Source organism: Cyberlindnera jadinii, assembly GCF_001661405.1.
Source record: "Cyberlindnera jadinii NRRL Y-1542 unplaced genomic scaffold CYBJAscaffold_12, whole genome shotgun sequence".
NCBI classification, from domain to species: domain Eukaryota; kingdom Fungi; phylum Ascomycota; class Saccharomycetes; order Phaffomycetales; family Wickerhamomycetaceae; genus Williopsis; species Williopsis jadinii.
In genome coordinates, this window is record NW_017963663.1 from 272,415 (window position 1) to 288,609 (window position 16,195).

At 46.2% G+C, this 16,195-nt stretch overlaps 8 protein-coding genes across 8 annotated transcripts in view; 4 read left to right on the forward strand and 4 right to left on the reverse strand.

The window, feature by feature from the left end:
- Nucleotides 1–83: 83 nt before the first annotated feature.
- On the reverse strand, nucleotides 84–2,522 carry HCM1 (Hcm1p). The gene has a single exon (XM_020217594.1). It carries the CDS (start codon nucleotides 2,405–2,407, stop codon nucleotides 344–346), a length of 2,064 nt encoding a protein of 687 aa, XP_020069217.1. The 5' UTR covers nucleotides 2,408–2,522; the 3' UTR covers nucleotides 84–343.
- A 977-nt stretch (nucleotides 2,523–3,499) lies between these two features.
- On the reverse strand, nucleotides 3,500–5,239 carry ROY1 (Roy1p). The gene has a single exon (XM_020215530.1). It carries the CDS (start codon nucleotides 5,190–5,192, stop codon nucleotides 3,585–3,587), a length of 1,608 nt encoding a protein of 535 aa, XP_020069218.1. The 5' UTR covers nucleotides 5,193–5,239; the 3' UTR covers nucleotides 3,500–3,584.
- Nucleotides 5,240–5,462: 223 nt separating this feature from the next.
- RSO55 (Rso55p) lies at nucleotides 5,463–5,936 on the forward strand (the record flags this gene model as incomplete). Its single annotated transcript, XM_020213418.1, has 1 exon — nucleotides 5,463–5,936. The coding sequence occupies one exon, from the start codon at nucleotides 5,463–5,465 to the stop codon at nucleotides 5,934–5,936; it is 474 nt and encodes a 157-aa protein (XP_020069219.1).
- A 7-nt stretch (nucleotides 5,937–5,943) lies between these two features.
- Nucleotides 5,944–9,277, reverse strand: CYBJADRAFT_168849 (potassium/sodium eff). The gene has a single exon (XM_020215531.1). The coding sequence runs from the start codon at nucleotides 9,215–9,217 to the stop codon at nucleotides 6,011–6,013; it is 3,207 nt and encodes a 1,068-aa protein (XP_020069220.1). The 5' UTR covers nucleotides 9,218–9,277; the 3' UTR covers nucleotides 5,944–6,010.
- A 1,462-nt stretch (nucleotides 9,278–10,739) lies between these two features.
- On the forward strand, nucleotides 10,740–12,021 carry GAB1 (GPI-anchor transamidase subunit GAB1). Its single transcript, XM_020215532.1, has one exon. It carries the CDS (start codon nucleotides 10,769–10,771, stop codon nucleotides 11,933–11,935), a length of 1,167 nt encoding a protein of 388 aa, XP_020069221.1. The 5' UTR covers nucleotides 10,740–10,768; the 3' UTR covers nucleotides 11,936–12,021.
- Nucleotides 12,022–12,663: 642 nt separating this feature from the next.
- On the forward strand, nucleotides 12,664–14,538 carry CYBJADRAFT_168851 (uncharacterized protein). The gene has a single exon (XM_020215533.1). It carries the CDS (start codon nucleotides 12,737–12,739, stop codon nucleotides 14,204–14,206), a length of 1,470 nt encoding a protein of 489 aa, XP_020069222.1. The 5' UTR covers nucleotides 12,664–12,736; the 3' UTR covers nucleotides 14,207–14,538.
- Nucleotides 14,539–14,801: 263 nt separating this feature from the next.
- On the forward strand, nucleotides 14,802–16,070 carry CYBJADRAFT_174445 (uncharacterized protein; the record flags this gene model as incomplete). Its single annotated transcript, XM_020216580.1, has 1 exon — nucleotides 14,802–16,070. One exon carries the CDS (start codon nucleotides 14,802–14,804, stop codon nucleotides 16,068–16,070), a length of 1,269 nt encoding a protein of 422 aa, XP_020069223.1.
- Nucleotides 16,071–16,156: 86 nt separating this feature from the next.
- The window catches only part of CYBJADRAFT_23724 (uncharacterized protein), a 775-nt gene continuing 736 nt past the window's right edge, over nucleotides 16,157–16,195 (reverse strand). The window contains exon 2 of the mRNA XM_020217596.1: nucleotides 16,157–16,195. This exon is cut by the window's right edge and continues 11 nt beyond it. The gene's annotated coding sequence lies outside the window, so the exon portion shown is untranslated.

Here is a 16,195-nt window from a genome sequence, read left to right on the forward strand (position 1 = left end):
AAAATCAGACTATCAACGAAGGACCAGGCATTAAAGTCAATACCAGACGGGCCGCGCAGCACCAGTTGATGGCGAAGGTAAATCTCGAATCACCGTACCAAGACACTACAGATCAACTTGTATAGAGCCTACGAGTCTTTGCAATTACCCGATAGAAGAGTTAAAGAACATATTGAAATAAAATAACCAAAGAAGCCTTTGTAATAGCACAACAACTCATGAAAAGTCGACATCACCATCGCTTCAACGAGTCAAGTTTAAAAAGACAACCAAAAAAATAAAAATAACAGACAAAACAAACCCAAAATCCATAAAATTACAACCCCCCCAAAGCAACACATAGTTAGTGATCATCGTCATTATCGTCATCCGTAGAAGATCCATCTTTCTCAACCAGAGAGTCCAGCCTGTTTTCATGGCAACTATCCACAGCTCTTTGCACAACAGAACAGATATCCACACCGAATAAGTCATAGGTTCCAGAATTCTCTTGGAACAATTGTCTTCTCGGCTGCTTTTCTGGTGAGCCAAAAAGCGTTTCATGGTATGACCCTTCTCCATTTCTCGGAACTGACGGTGAAGTGTAGAAATCATCCATCACTGAAGGTGAAGGCCAGAATTTTTTCAAAATGCTGTTGGTATTGCCATTTGGGGTACGTGTCTTTGCAGTTGGAGTACGTAAGAATTGCAAAAGATGGGAATTAGCACTCATGATGCCACTAGGGAGATTCTGACTGTTCGAATTTGCATTTCGTAGAGGTGTTCTCACTGACGATTGCGATGATTGAACGTTGAGAGCAGTAGCAAACGATGCTACACGTGATCCTGGCGTCAAAGGCTCTAATAGCGGACCAGTTTCCTGTCTTCTCAGTGGAGATAGCTCATAATTGGTGTTACAGCTGAAAGACGAAGTCAAGGGTAAATTTGGCTTCAATTGTTCAGGCGAATCAGGTTTCACCTGACCAAATATGATACGTTCCCCAAGAGCGGATGCTGCCCAGCTAGTCTCAGGTGCCTCTAATTGTGGAATATTTGTCAATTGCCCATTTCCTGTAGATACTGCCTTTAGTTGTTGTTTCTTTCTTGGAATTAGTGAGTCGTTGGTAGAGACATCCACTTCATCCGCATCCGTTACAACAACCTTTGGCAAAGCAAACCTTTGGAGACCAATGGCCGAGTTCGATTTTCTGAGAGGAGTTCTGTCCAGGTAACCAAACTGAGTATCGGTTGATCTGATCTGTGCCTTTGGCGTCTGGGTATTTGAGGGCTCATGTTCATCCTCTGAATTGTCACTTTCAGAAGTTGAAGGACTTCTTGCTGGAGGATTCAAAGAGAGCGACTTTGAAGCACTAAGAGGAGCTGGTTTCAACTGTCTTGGTGGAGGAACAGGTTGTATGACAGTTTGTACTTTCTTTCCATGTTTATTTCTGTAAAACTGCATCTCATGACCTTTCACAATTTCCCAATAGTGACCTTTCCCATCGATTGATTTATCGGTTTTGATGAACGCCTTGTTCAACGAGAGATTGTGTCTGATGGAGTTTTGCCAGCCAACGTCCTCCATCTTGTAATACTTAAAAGTCGATGAGATCCAATGGTAAATCTGCGAAAGCGTCAGCTTACGATTCTTGCCTCTCAAGATAGCCATGCCTATTAAGACGGCGTACGAATACGGTGGCTTTTGAGGAGAGTCGCAAATGATCTTTGGCATCTTTGAAGGCGAAGGAAGCTCCACTTCCTCAAGCTGTTGTTCCTGTTGAGGATACTGCTCCTGTTCTTGCTGCTGGGCGGAACGTTGTTCCCTGACCTGTCTCTTCAGAGGCTTTGAAGATTGGACAAAGGAAGGTTGCGGTGGCTTCGAGACCTTTCTAGCAGAAGCAACAACCTTTTCCGGCTGAAAGTTGGAAGGTGAAGAGTACTGTGGTGAGAGTGGATCCTTTGCCGATCTCTTTGGCCGTCCTTGAGTAACAGTTGGAGTGTCCTGGACTTTGTTCTTCTTCAACCGCCCGCCAGATTCCGCTCTAGAGACAGTATGTGGAGGAGTGGTGAGCGGTTGTACAACGTCGACCGACGTGGCGCTTGAGCGCTTAGATCTAGCACCACTCATCTGCTTAGAGCTCTGTAGCGCTACTTCAGTGGTGTTCTCTATTGAGTGCGTGTCTCTCTGCAACGAAACCGCCTCCTTTGTCTGCACAGGAGTCACAGTATTGATCTGTATTGAATGGTCTGTTTTCGCCTCCACTGGCGTCCTCTTTGGTCTCAGCGGCTCTATAACAGGGATCGTGGAATACTCTGCCAGGGGCGAGCGTTGTTCTTGATGTTGATGGTGGCCCGAAGGAGGTGGCGGAAGATGAACAGAAGTCAATGATTTAATCAGGTTTGTGTTGAGGTCTTCACCTGGAGACATCGTCCTTGTTCCCTTTCTCTGCTTTCTCTCTCTCTGCTGTTTCAAGCTCGTTCCTTCCGGGTACGCTGGGCTCTAGCACAACGCAAAAAGCACACACGGATACACACCAGGGTTAATATGGGTCTATAGCGCTTTGCAAAGCACACACACACACACACACACACAGAGCTTTTGATATGGTGGACCTCCTTCTTTGTAGGAGAAAACGGCGTGACTGAACTCGTGTATAAATGAATGAATCGTACACTTCCTCCGCTTGTCTCAGTTCCTCCCCGTGTGAATTGAATTACGAAACCGCTCAAAACACCGAATGCCTTCAAGTGTATAACGGAAAGGTTGGTGAAAAGCGTCTGCTCTCAGTTTTTGAACACGGGTTTTGTGAGATGGGGTTCTGTTCCTTCTTCACTACCTTTTTTTTGCTTTGCTGTAGCACTTCCCGTACGTGAAACAGCAGAAACGCGCTCTTAAACCTTTTCCCTTCCCTTTTAGCCCTTTTTTTTGCTGCATGATTACCTAAGAAATGTAAACAGACGCGCGACGCGCTCCACGTGAAATTTGAAATTCGGGTTTCCGGTTTTGGCTGTGGGCCACCTCTTTCTGAAGAGCAACGCGTGATAGTGGCGGCGGTGTGCGGATGGGGACAGCGGTGTGCGGATGGAGACAGCGGGAGCGATCAGAGATAAGGAGCCTGAGGCCAGTGAGACGGGTGGCAGGGAGCAATTGCTCTGTGGATCGATGGCTCGTCTTGTTCATGCGTCGCATGCTATGTTGTATGTCTTAGGTGTGCAAATGTGCTACTCTGCTTTGCGGGTGTTGCTACAATTCCACGTATGGCGTAGGCGTGGACCATGGCTCTCTCTCTCGTTCACGCTCTAAGCGTCGGCAAAGGTGTATGCCCTCTCGGTTCTTCCAAGGCTCCCGGGGTTGAGCGTTGGCGGGGCCCTTGCTCAGCAGCGAGGGTGCCATCTCTCATGCCGTCGTGGCACTTGTAGACCGATGCCGATATCTTGAAAATCCGCCTGCCCTACCAGGGTGCACGTCAGTACAAGGACATTAGTCCTTGTCTTTGCCGGGCTTAGATTTCGAGCGTGCGTGTTCCATGGCTTCTCTTGCATGGCACTGTCTCAGAACGGCCTTCTACAGATTGAGCAATTGGTGAGGGTACCGCTAATAGTCTTCAGTAAACAAACGTATCCTCTGAATCGTAAACGCATCTCACTTCACCACTGTCCACAGTGAAGTAGATGCCTGTTAACACGACGGTGTTGAGTTTTGGACAATTCTTCACCAAGAACTTCACAGAGTCCAGCATGAAATGCGATACACAGATTGCCAGAGGCTCGAAGAGGATCTTGTTGAAATCGCACTCCTTAACGTCGTTGAAACATGAAATGTGCTGGAACCCATGGAAGTCCCAATATGTGACAGTTGGAGGTGTTGATAGCGCATTCAAGTCGTATTGGTTTTGCATTCTGTGACAGAGTTCCCACCCAAACAGTCCAAATAACCTGGGAGAGATCATATCTTTAAAATCGCCATCGTCTGTGTCGAAATAGGCATGGTCTTGTAGATACTTGTCGTAAAGAGGCAGGAACTTTGAGCAGAATGCACATTCACATCCGTTCCACAAGAGGTCCGAGGGCAAGATCTCATAGCAGGCACAGCTCTGTAAGAAGGTTGGACATATGAACACCTCTAGATCCTTTAAATGGGGAACAATGTTTTCGTACAGTTTCCGTCTTCTTAAGTAGTTTCCTTCAAGAGCATTCAGGAGCTTACCGTCCAATGGTGGATTATGGCGTACAGATAGGTATCTAATCTTTGACGGGATGTTCAAAAGAAACCTACCAACGTCCACATCCCACTCTTCAGTTAGATAGTGGTCCTTCTGGAAGGTGTACTCCTGGAATGATACCTTCTCTAGACTTGTCAGTTTTGGTGCGATGTCATCCAGAAAGGTCCTCAGACAAGCGCATCCTTCTTCTTGACACCCAACAGTCATTTCTAACTCTTTCAGGCTCGACAGTTCAATACAATTGTCGATGAATTCCGAGGTCAGTTCCCTCAAGGCGGTGTTATAATCGTTCACACCGTGTGTATGGTCGAATACAAGTCTGTTCAAGTTCAGCTTTGCCATTCCAGCATCTGAAAGTCGCTTGAAGAGCCTTAAACTTGCAAATTCTTCATCCACCACGATCAACTCTTTCAGAGATGCCAGCTTATCCAGTGGTGGCAGATTCAAAGCCTCAGAGTACTTATGTAGTTTCAACGTCAATGACTCGAGCGGTTGTAGTCCTGCAATCTCACCGAGGTCATCTGTAATACAGTTTTTCATGGATGGCGTGTTAAAGGCCTTAACTCTTTCATCAAACACGTTCAGTTTCTCAATATTTGGACAGCATTTCTTCAGAGCATCGATTACACTACCCAGACATTCAGCGTCACCGTCTTCTGTGAACACGGCGTCATATATCGTGAATTCACGTACGTAGTGGCCGTACTTCGCCAGGCTCTCCACAAGCACCGCACATTTCAGATAGATGAGGTAGTCGTTCTGGTCCTCACGCTTAAACATCGAGCTCAGCCCACTGACCTCTGTTCTCAGCGACTCAACAAACCAGCCATCATCATGGAGATTCGGGTTCCTCCTCACATAGATCTTCCTGTACAGCTTTCTCATACACGGCTCAAGGAACTTCTTCTGAGAACATGCTAAGGCGATCACATCGCTTTGTGGTAGAAAGGATATGATCCTGTCCACGACATCACAGGGCAGAGACAACATCACTCCACTCTTAGTACTTAATACTGCTCTTCAGCACACTGACAGAGGGAACACGAGAGCGTACCGGGTGTAATCTGCCATCAGCTCATCATCACCAAAATGGCCTCGAGGATGGCTTCCCCAACAATAGTGGCCCTACCGAAAATAATGATGGGTGATTACGTAAGCTTTTACTTCTCCCTCTCTCACAACTTCACCAGCCTCCAAAAGTAAACAATAGGCACGATTTAAGTAGAAGAGCGGCAGCTTTCACACCATCGAAGAGCGATCATGAGACAGTTCCTATGGCCAATACAGCGACAGCTGTTCTCCACAGCACGCAGCGCTCACGTAAGGGCCAATAAGCTGCCACCAAGGCCGAAGATCAACGAGGATGAAATAACCGAAGTGTTTCTCAAAGGTGGTAGTGGGCCTGGTGGGCAGAAGATCAACAAGACCAACTCAAAGGTACAGCTGAAGCATCTGCCAACTGGGATTGTTGTAGAGTGCCAAGCTACAAGATCAAGGGAGCAGAATCGTAAGAAAGCTAGAGAAATACTGGCCATGAAGGTTCAACATTTGCACGATCCTGAGAATAGCAGGACAAGCATATTGGAACAGAGAAGGATGAACCAAGCACGGACAAAGCAGAAGAAGACCAAGAAGAAACATTCTACTCTGGCTGAGGAGAATGCGCAGAGGAAACTACAGCAAGAACAGGAGGAGCTGGAATTCCTGGCGTCACTAGTGAAGCAGAAGGAATAGGCTGGGCTTACAAGGTGGGCTAGTATCTGTAAAATGTAATTTAACTAACGGAGCTTTATGAAGAAGAAATGGGATTAAGTGACGGGAACAGTAGTGTCATGGACTAGGATGGTCTTCTCCATACCGGTGTTTGCTCTAGAGAAAGATACATAACGGTCGAATGGGTTCTTTCTCTCCAAATCGTACTCTGGGTTATGCGAGTGTTCTACCTTGAAGTACAGTCTCTTGAAGAACTTGTAAAGCTCACATCCAGCCCAGAAAGCAGCAGTATAAGCAAAGGCAACACCCCATTCCTTACCGATAGACCCGTGTAAGAACACTTTGTCATTGATGACTGGGATATAAACAACAGGGAAACAAGAGAGGAATGCTCCGATGACTGACCAGAACAAGAACTGGTTACCCCAAAGATCCTTGAAAACCTGCGTGTATGGTGTGTCAGTATCTGGCTTCATGGCAAATAGCGAACGTCTCATATCAATGACTTCCCAGGCCAAGATCAAAGCTCCCCATGTCATGGTAGCAAATGCACACGAACGAGCACGGAACACCCATCTACAGACATCGCTAGGACCGTTGTTACAGTCATAGCCGAACTGGGCATCGCCAAAGCCATACATAACAGTGGTGAACGAAGCCAAACAAGCAATCGTCAGAATGACACCATAGATGAACAAATCGATAAGCATTTCCCAGGAAAAGACAGACTCATTAGAGGGTTTCGGGTCTTTCTCCATAACGTCTGGTTGAGCAGCTTCAACACCCAAGCCCATGGCAGGGAAACATGACGTAACAACAATGATCCATAACACTTCAACAGGAGACAACGGGAAAACAGACACATCGTTATCATCTTTGAAGACCAGACCAATCATCAAGAACAAAGCTTGACAGACGTTTTCAGCCAGGAGTTGTAGCACAAACTTCTGAATGTTGTCGTTCATTCTTCTGCCTTCTTCTATTGCATTGATGATAGAGGCAAAGTTATCATCACTCAAAACAATATCAGAGGCATCTTTGGCAACATCTGAGCCGGAAATACCCATGGCAATGCCAACATCGGCCTTCTTCAAAGATGGAGAGTCGTTGACACCATCACCAGTCATAGCACAGAACTTGTTACGACGGTGCAATGCATCAATCATTCTGACCTTCGTCTTTGGAGAACAACGGGCGATAACCAATGGTAACACCGGCAATTTATCAACTGCTTCATCACTCAAGTCGTCAAATTGTTGAGCAGTCATGACCATAACGTCAACAATCTCCTGAGAGTAGTTGTATAGGTTGTGTGGTAAGATACCAACTTCTTGGGCAATCGCCTTTGCCGTACCAGGGTGATCACCAGTCAACATGTGGACATTGATACCAGCTCTGTGACATTTTTTGACAGCACCACGAGATTCCAGACGAGGGGGATCATAGATACCAACCAAACCCAGGAATGTCAGGTCAGACTCTACATTTTCACGGTTGGTGATGTCGAAAGAACCTGGAACGACCTTGTGAGCAAACGACAGGACACGTAAACCTTCAGATGACATGGCATTCATGTTATCCTCAATGACCTTAACATCTTTCTCAGTCAATGGTGTAAGATCTCCGTTGACATACCAGTTGACGCAGCTTCCAAGCACACGTTCGACAGCACCCTTTGTATAAATGAGCTTGTGATTCGGATCTGAGACTTTTGAGTATATAGCGGACATCTTTTTGACTGAGGAATCGAATGGGAATTCAGCAAGATGTTTGTAAGGCGCATCCTCACCTTCAGTGAACTGTTCACGAGCATAGTTGTTTCTGTGTGCAAAGACTTGAATTGCAATTTCCGTTGGATCACCATGTGCTTTCCAATCACCATGTTCATCTTGGAAAACAGTAGCAATGTTGGCCATCGTGGCTGTTTCCAACCACTTGTTGAATAGATCATTTGGCCTGAGATCCTGGTACGCCGAGCTCTTCTCATCCTGAGATTGGGATAGCTCATATGGAGACAACAACTGGAACTTAACCTCACCAATAGTTGGGTTGAAAGGCTCTTGAGAGTTAATAACTTGATAAGTACCAACAGAAGGGACCCAACATGACTTGACAATCATCTTTCCTTGAGTCAAAGTACCAGTTTTATCTGAACAAATGTCATTGATGGAACCTAGAGCCTCCAAAGAGTCCAACTTTCTCACAATGACATGCTTGTTGGACATAACCTTTGCACCAACAGACATGGTGATTGTTAAAACAACAATCAACGAGGATGGAATCATGGAGATAGCAACACAGATGGCATATATGGCAACTTCACTTGTCACAACAAACTTTTGAGAAGCCATCACGATGATGGCAAATACAACAGCAATCGCAAACAAAATCAGGGCCAGCTTGGATAACTTTCTGGACAATGGAGTACCCACAGTGGTGCCCAAGAAGGTTCCAATAGCATCTTTGGTGACATTCCACAGGTTTGTCATTGTCGAGGTATTTTCGTCACCTTTTAAGGATCTTTTGGTTCCTTTCAAAGATTGCGCAATCTCACCAATCTCAGTGCTGAGCCCTGTCTTAACGGCAATACCGGTTGCACGACCTTTAGTGACGATAGATGAAGAGAAGGCCATGTTGAGACGATCACCGACGCCAATCACGTCGTCGTAGACAACTGTCTGATCTTTAGCGACTGGTAAGGACTCACCGGTCAGCAGCGCTTCGTCAGTCTCAAAGTTCAAACATTCGACGATTCTAATATCCGCAGGAACGGTGTCTCCAACCTTGACCTGGACGATATCACCTGGGACAACGCATTTCGTCGCAATGGTGGTCAATTCACCATTCCTGTACACTCTAGCAGTTGGGGAGGACAAGGATTTCAACGAGTTCATGGTCTTTGAAGCCTTGTACTCCTGTTGGGAGCCGATGGCGACATTGATAAAGACAACGAAGGCAATGACACCACCCGAGATCCAATCCCTGACACCGAAGCAGATAACCATCGAGATGAAGAGCACCAGGATCATCGCATTGAAGGTCTGATGGATCACAATACTGGTGAGCGAGATCTTCTGGTCATCACCAAGAGTATTCTCACCAAACGCCGCCAGCATCTCCTCCGCTCTCTTCGTGGACAAGCCCTCTAACACGTTAGTGCTGAAGAGCTTCTCCACTTGGCTTACCGTCATACGGTAGTGCTCACAGTCTTGTGGCTGAGAGGCATACTCCCCTGCGGAAGCCTTGGACACCTCTTTTGATAGTGCAATCGTATTCCGCTTTAACGAATCATCCTCGGTCATACCCTCTAGTAGATCCTACCGAACAAAGACTAGATCACACTGTAGAAGTATTTAGATAGTAGAGCATTACGACTGAGTTATCCGATGGAATTTATCGAGCCCTCAAGGACTTTATATTGCCTTCTCCATCACTGAGCAATATACATAATGTGTCTCCAACCAACAAGCAAGGCAGCCGCCCAGAGCATGTACCTGTATGAGGGTGCTTAAACGCGCATAGCATACATTGAGCAAGCAGAAAAAATCCGTTGATTCCCTTTTCCCACTGTGAATTTTCAATATGCTTTGTAAGCAATTTGACAGGGCGTGGAGAATCGTGTGAGCCAGGATAACGACCGTTAATCTGGCTATGATGGGTTCATAGAACTGATATTTACAAACAGAACGACTGTAAGATTGTATTGTGGGAAAGAAATAGGCAAATGTTCACACTGGGAAAGACTAAGCCAGGGGATTAAAGACGATCCACGTGGATGAGGTTCAACGGCGTAGTTGAAGTCTTGGCTGGAAAAATCTTGTTTTGTAAAGTGCTGTGTTTTCTTAGTGTATGTGACTAGCCAAGTGTTTTTGGTGTTTAATATTTCGCCAATGAGTACGGGGTTGATGTTGTAAATGCAGCTCGTATGATATCGGGCACATGCCTGTTCAGGGATCTTTCGCCGCAATTGGCACGTTTTCCATTCATTTCATGCGCTTTTTGTTCTATTGGGCTGAGGAGAGCTTGAAGGATGTCATGGAATACGTTTGGCGAGTTCACTAATCGAAGATTCCAATTAATTGTGCAGGCATTGTTGTCCGGCATCACACGATACAGGAGTTTTGAAAAACCCTTTCTTTAACTGCTAGTTAGCCCTACTACGGACAGTTTATCGTAGAGTTGTTATTCCATCGCAAAAGTGCCGGGGAGGGGGCGCAGTACAAAGGTTGGGGTCGAAAGGTCAACTCTTGAACATAAACCACGATTAACTATTCCCATGCGTGCTAACTAGCTGATCTCACATTACGTGTAGAATAACCCAAACCACTCAGATCTGTTGCATATTCGATGTATTCATCTAGAACCATTAAAGATTGGCATTTAAATTCACAAATCAAGGTACGACAACGTTGACGAGTGTCAACTACAAATCTCCGGTCTACACTGAGGTGAAAATGAGCAGACACCAACCTCTTGACTCCTATTCCATCCCACTGAGTCCAGTGAGTGGTCCCCGATATTAGGGCTATTGGTCTATGCCTGAATTGTGATCTGACCTTTCTACCGTAGACCTTCAAGTCATCGACACACTTTGCCCGTGAGTTAAAGTTTTGCTGCAGTATGCAACATGCCATTGGTGTGCATGGATTTGATTTTTGGTTGCAATATGCAGCCATTTTCCCCTGCTTTGAGCCGGGTAACTATTTTAAGAATCCATTACATAATGTCTTAGTAAGCTTACGTAAGACAGAATCCGAGAACGTTGAACGAGACAGCGCATCACACACAAGCAGGTTGTGTATAAAGCATAGAGCGAAAGAGAGTAAGCAAACGACTAAAGCATTTAAACGCAGATGTACTCGAGGAATGAGATCTTGGTTGTTGCGGGATCAGTCGTTCTACGAAGCGCAATCTCGCTTTGCCTGCCTGGTGTGTCAAAGACGCTGCAGTCATCGATACAACTCTCAACCTTGATGACCTCACACGCGTCGTTGTTGGAAGGTATATACCTACAAGAGCTTGGATTAGATCCATATGACGGAGGCTTGGTACATCAGGCGCCACTGCTGGTCTCGTTGATGTCACAACTACAGGGCACATACGATCTGCTGTACCCGCTAATTGATGCGTACATCGTCATCACACTGATCAAGCTTGCCAAAGCCAAAAACTTAAAGCTGGCACCTTGGATTGTCGGTGCCAGCTATGCCTTCAACCCTATAGCTGTGCTAGCTAACCAGGCCAAGTCCAGCATGATCTTTACGAACGCCTCCATTGTCAGTGCCCTGTACTATGCAGTTGAAGGCTACGCTTCCCTAAGTGCTCTATGGATTGCAATTGCCTCGTATCTGAGTTATACCCCAGTTTTCCTCATCATTCCATTGACAAAGGTTGTGGCTAGAGCCGGGAATGTACTGAACTTCATCTCCGTGTTGATATTGTCTGTGGGGCTGCTCATCGGTGCAAGTTACCAAATAACCGGAGATTGGAAGTTTTTAAACTCCACTTATATGACGGTGATTTCATTCTCTAAGATTGCTCCAAATATGGGACTGTGGTGGTATTTCTTCACTGAGATGTTTGAGTTCTTCATCCCATTCTACACAATGGTATTTTCACTGTACAACGTTGCATTTGTCGTACCAATAGCGTTGAAAATAGAAGGCCTGTTTGCCTTTGTGATGACCATTGGATGGCTGAACTTCAGCAAACCGTACCCTGAACTGACAGACTTGCCGGTATACCTCTCGCTGCTGTTGATTTTGGAGCCGTGCTTTCCTTATCTGGGTTACGTGCTGCTCTCTGCCCTCCTGTTCCTCCATTCGATCATCCTTGCCCCAATCTTCTACCACCTGTGGATCGACTTGGGATCTGGCAATTCCAACTTCTTCTACGCAATCACACTCGCATACTCCTTGGCCATGGCAACCACCATTGGTGATTTCCTGTGGGCCTATGTCCAAATGTCCTACCACGATGAGCATCCAGAGGAGAAGAACGTCAAGCTATCGCAGCTGTGAGGTTCTTTTATATGGGGACATATTGAACCGCACTATATAACAGCCTTGATGGAACCACTGGTGTTCCACAATACAACTCAGTAAGCTATTTATAGTAGAGGCGATGGGCTCAGCAGGCTCATTAGGTTCATTAGATTCATTAGACTCATTAGGCTAGCATGGGCTCAGTAGGCTCGCATGGGCTCAACAGGCTAGCGTAGGCTCATTAGGCTCAACAGGATAGCGTAGGCTCATTAGGCTCAGCAGGCTCAGCAGGCTCGGCAGGATCAGTAGGCTCAGTAGGCTCAGTAGGCTCAGCAGGCCCAGCAGGCTCATTAGGCTCAGCAGGCCCAGCAGGCTCAGCAGGCTCAGCAGGCTCAACAAGCTCAGCAGGCTCAACAAGCTCAGCAGGCCCAGCAGGCTAGCGTAGGCTCATTAGGCTCAACAAGCTCAGCAGGCCCAGCCGGCTCATTAGGCTCAGCAGGCCCAGCCGGCTCATTAGGCTCAGCAGGCCCAGCCGGCTCAGCAGGCCCAGCAGGCTAGCGTAGGCTCATTAGGCTCAACAAGCTCAACAAGCTCAGCAGGCTCAGCAGGCCCACCAGGCTCATTAGGCCCAGCACGCCCACCCAGCCCACCGCCCGTCGTGGCCGAGGCGTGCCTGCACCAAGTTCTAAGCGAAATACCGAAGCTGCGTTCCAAATCCTAATGAGCAGCACTTGCGGCCGGCTTTTTGTATCAGGGGAAAAAGCGTTGGAGTTGATGCGGGCCCAGGCAACGCCCAGTGGAATATTAACAAACGGCCAAGCTCCACTAGCGCAAAAGATGGGTGAATCCGTACTGAAAAGCGTTGAAACGTCGGCCTATTCGCTGAGCGTCGTTCTGAAGGACCCCAGACCGCTTTTATACCACCCACAGCGCCAGTTTTACACTTACAACGACTGTGTGGAGGGCCAAGTGCTGCTTGAGGTGACCAAGGATGTGGCTGTTAAGAACATCCAGGTGAAGGTGTGCGGGATGTCGCAGTGCACTGTAGCACGGGAGAGCAGATACTACGATGGCAATCAGTGGAGGACCGAGAAGGAGACTGATACGGTGAACCATGAGGTGCTGTATGACGTTGAGACGGTGTTCCCGCCGCATAACGTTGTTGATGTTGCTGTTGCGGACAAGTTCACGCTGACGAAGGGGAAGTACCAGTATGGGTTCTCCCTCAGAATCCCGACACTGGCGCACTGTGGCGATGAGGATACGAGATTGCACTCGAACAGGTTCACCTCGTCGTATGAGCGCCCTGACGATGAAGGTAAACATTGGACTGACCGCTCGCTACGCCACTTACAGGCACCTTTACCGCCTAACTTCAGTGCCGGCTGGGGGAACGGGGATCATGCTCTAATAACGTACCAGCTGAAGGTGTCCGTTCATAGAGCGGGCATGTTTGCATCCACTGGTCGGCTTGTTGTGCCGATTGATATCAGGCCGCCGGGCCCACCTTTGGATCATTACATTTCAAGAATAGCGCTTTCAAGGTTCTCCCAGACAAAGCTGATTGATACTATATACCAGGGAGAACAGGCCCTTTCAAAGAGACAAAGAATGAAGGATTGGTTCCGTAATACAGAAAAGAGACCACCAACAAAGCTAAGGTTGAAACTCTTCACGAAACCTCTCATTGTGCCTTCAATGCACAACTTCCAGTTGTACCTGCTTACATCACACGCTCTTGGAGACTTTATGAAGGAGGTGCCAGTGATATTCCTGAGGTATTTAGAGATAACACTGGTTCAAAAAGTTGATCTTTGGGCGAGAACTTTCAACGATACGTTCTTTCACAACAATGTACTGGTGAAGTCCTCGGAGTCCAGGGAGATTCTCATGGTGGATGCTGTTTCAGTGAAAGATGAAGGCATGTTCAAATCACAAATTGACTTATCGCATCTGTTGAACGAGGTGAATCTTGAATCAATTCCACCTTCTTTCACAACGTGTAACATTGGAGTGACATATGATCTCAAAGTTATCATGAAGTTTAGCAGTTCATCAGATAGTTGGTTCTCTGATATCGAAAGCTTTGAAATGCTGGTTGGCGTGACAGTGGCCGGGCCTCTGGTGGAGGCTGGTGAACTCAGCTCTGAACCATTAGAGCTCGCTGAAGATGTGCCACAGGCACAGTTCATGGGAACAGTTAAAGAGCAGGGAGATGGTCTTATTCGCACAGGAACCAACTGTTCCAAGTGGTCAAGTGGTTATAACGAGAAGAATAAGAGTCCACCACCAGCGTATGAGGTTTGAAACGAGAGAGAGAGAGCTTCCATTGTATGGACATGCAGTGTAAGAACTAAAGATTGTGTAACGGGTAAATGGTCTGGACTGAATATGTATGCTGCAGTTAATAAGTTGGTTCTAACGGTCTATTCACTTGTGAGTGTAATAACTATACATTGTATTGTATAAGAGGATTACTATGGGATTCAAGCAGACTCATGTTAGCAACAATTGCGATTGAGACACTAGTCAAGGCTATGAATGCCTAATATCTTTACGGCGAATAAACTTGTCTTGTCAGAAATTCCAACCCACAACGTCAATGTGACTGTAGAACAACACCACGTGTATTCTAAGAGGGTTTTCCATTAAAATTTAGGGTAATTAACTGCGATGAAGTTAAGCCTTTTAAAATAGTCACCGTTAGCTCCCTTGAACAAGGGAACACACCATAAAAGCCTGGGCTTATGGTTATATAAAAGTGACGTAACCCATTCTCTGGGATGTACTAAACAAGAGATAAGAGACGTCTATAGTAAGACTTAAATACTCAGAACCTAATCAGCCTGGTTTATTGGTTAGTTATAACGACGTGTGGAGTCTTTTCTTTCTTCTAGGACCAATGGAATTGGAAAACACAATTTGCAAGCCAAATTATCTCTTAAGGGTGGTTTTGAAACAAAATAGGCCATTGAGTGACTCTCCAAAGAGAGGCCTCTACACATATGGCGAAACTATTCAAGGTAAGCTAATCCTTACAACATTTGGTATGGTTTCTGTTAGGTGTCTTCAGGTTGAGTTGCAAGAGGCATCGCAGCACTCAGGTTCAGCATCTCAAGCGGAATCACAGCTCAAATCAGAAGAAGACTCCATTACACACCTAAATCTGGACGCCGACATACCAGCACATGAGTCCTTTAAAGAAGTTCAAACAGTGTTCCCGCTTGAAAACGATATCGAGAGTACAGCACTTGATGGTGACTATGAATTTGGATTTGCCTTGAAGATCCCAGATCTCATAAACTATGACAATAATGATATAGAGACGCCTTCAGATCAGCTCAGTTTCTATTCTGATTATCAGGTTTCTCCAATTTGTGAGGATGATGAGCAGCTTTTCCATCTACCGTTGGAGTTACTGTTACCATCAAATATCCAAGATGATGATTGTGAAGATGAGGATAATCTACAAGCGAAATATGAGCTTTGGGTGACATTAAGAGAAGACGAGTCCGAAGAGTATGGAGAAACATCAATACCAATTACAATCAGAGTACCGGGATTGTCTATGGAACACCATCTTTATGGACCGTGGCCTGTACAGACCTCCAAAGTTCAGAGTCTTAAAGTACCATTTGTAGAGCAGACAGATACAAAAGGTTGTAGCTGGATCCAGCGTGCTCTGAAGAAAAGGTGTCTAGATCTGAAATTGGTCTTTCATATCGAACCGGCTACTACCACATCGACAAAGAACTTCAAGCTTTTTCTACACACAACACAGGATCTTGATGAAGGAGCCAACGTACCATCGATCTATATGAGATCAAGTGACCTGCAATTGACCCAAAACATTGAATGCATACCCAAGGCTACAACTGAAGAGACGATATCAAGAAAGACATCTAGTTGGCACAGATCTTCACAGACCAGAGAGCTGGCCTGGAGCACTGCAGAGCCTCTGGCTAACGACGGGGTGTTCAAATCACGTTTTGATCTATCGTATTTATTGAGCAATATAGAAGTTGAAGAGCCGCAATCTTCATTTCACGTTCAGAGCACGTCACAGATCTATGAGTTATCTATAACATTGAAGTTCAGTGCTTCACCAGACAGCTGGATTGCAACGTCTAAGAAGTTACATATATGCACCGATGTTGTCCTTGGCTCCTGAAACAGAAGCCTGCTACGGAAGGGGAGCCCGCTAATGTACAAGGTCTCCACAACTTGTCATAGTATACGACTTTTGAGAACGGTTCATGCTGAAGGAATCGTAGGTTGCCATGATAAACAGAGGTT

Excerpts from the sequence above, each read along its gene's own strand:
- HCM1 (XM_020217594.1), bottom strand. The coding sequence starts at position 2,407 with ATGTCTCCAGGTGAAGACCTCAACACAAACCTGATTAAATCATTGACT.
- ROY1 (XM_020215530.1), bottom strand. The coding sequence starts at position 5,192 with ATGTTGTCTCTGCCCTGTGATGTCGTGGACAGGATCATATCCTTTCTA.
- CYBJADRAFT_168849 (XM_020215531.1), bottom strand. The coding sequence starts at position 9,217 with ATGACCGAGGATGATTCGTTAAAGCGGAATACGATTGCACTATCAAAA.
- GAB1 (XM_020215532.1), top strand. The coding sequence starts at position 10,769 with ATGTACTCGAGGAATGAGATCTTGGTTGTTGCGGGATCAGTCGTTCTA.
- CYBJADRAFT_168851 (XM_020215533.1), top strand. The coding sequence starts at position 12,737 with ATGGGTGAATCCGTACTGAAAAGCGTTGAAACGTCGGCCTATTCGCTG.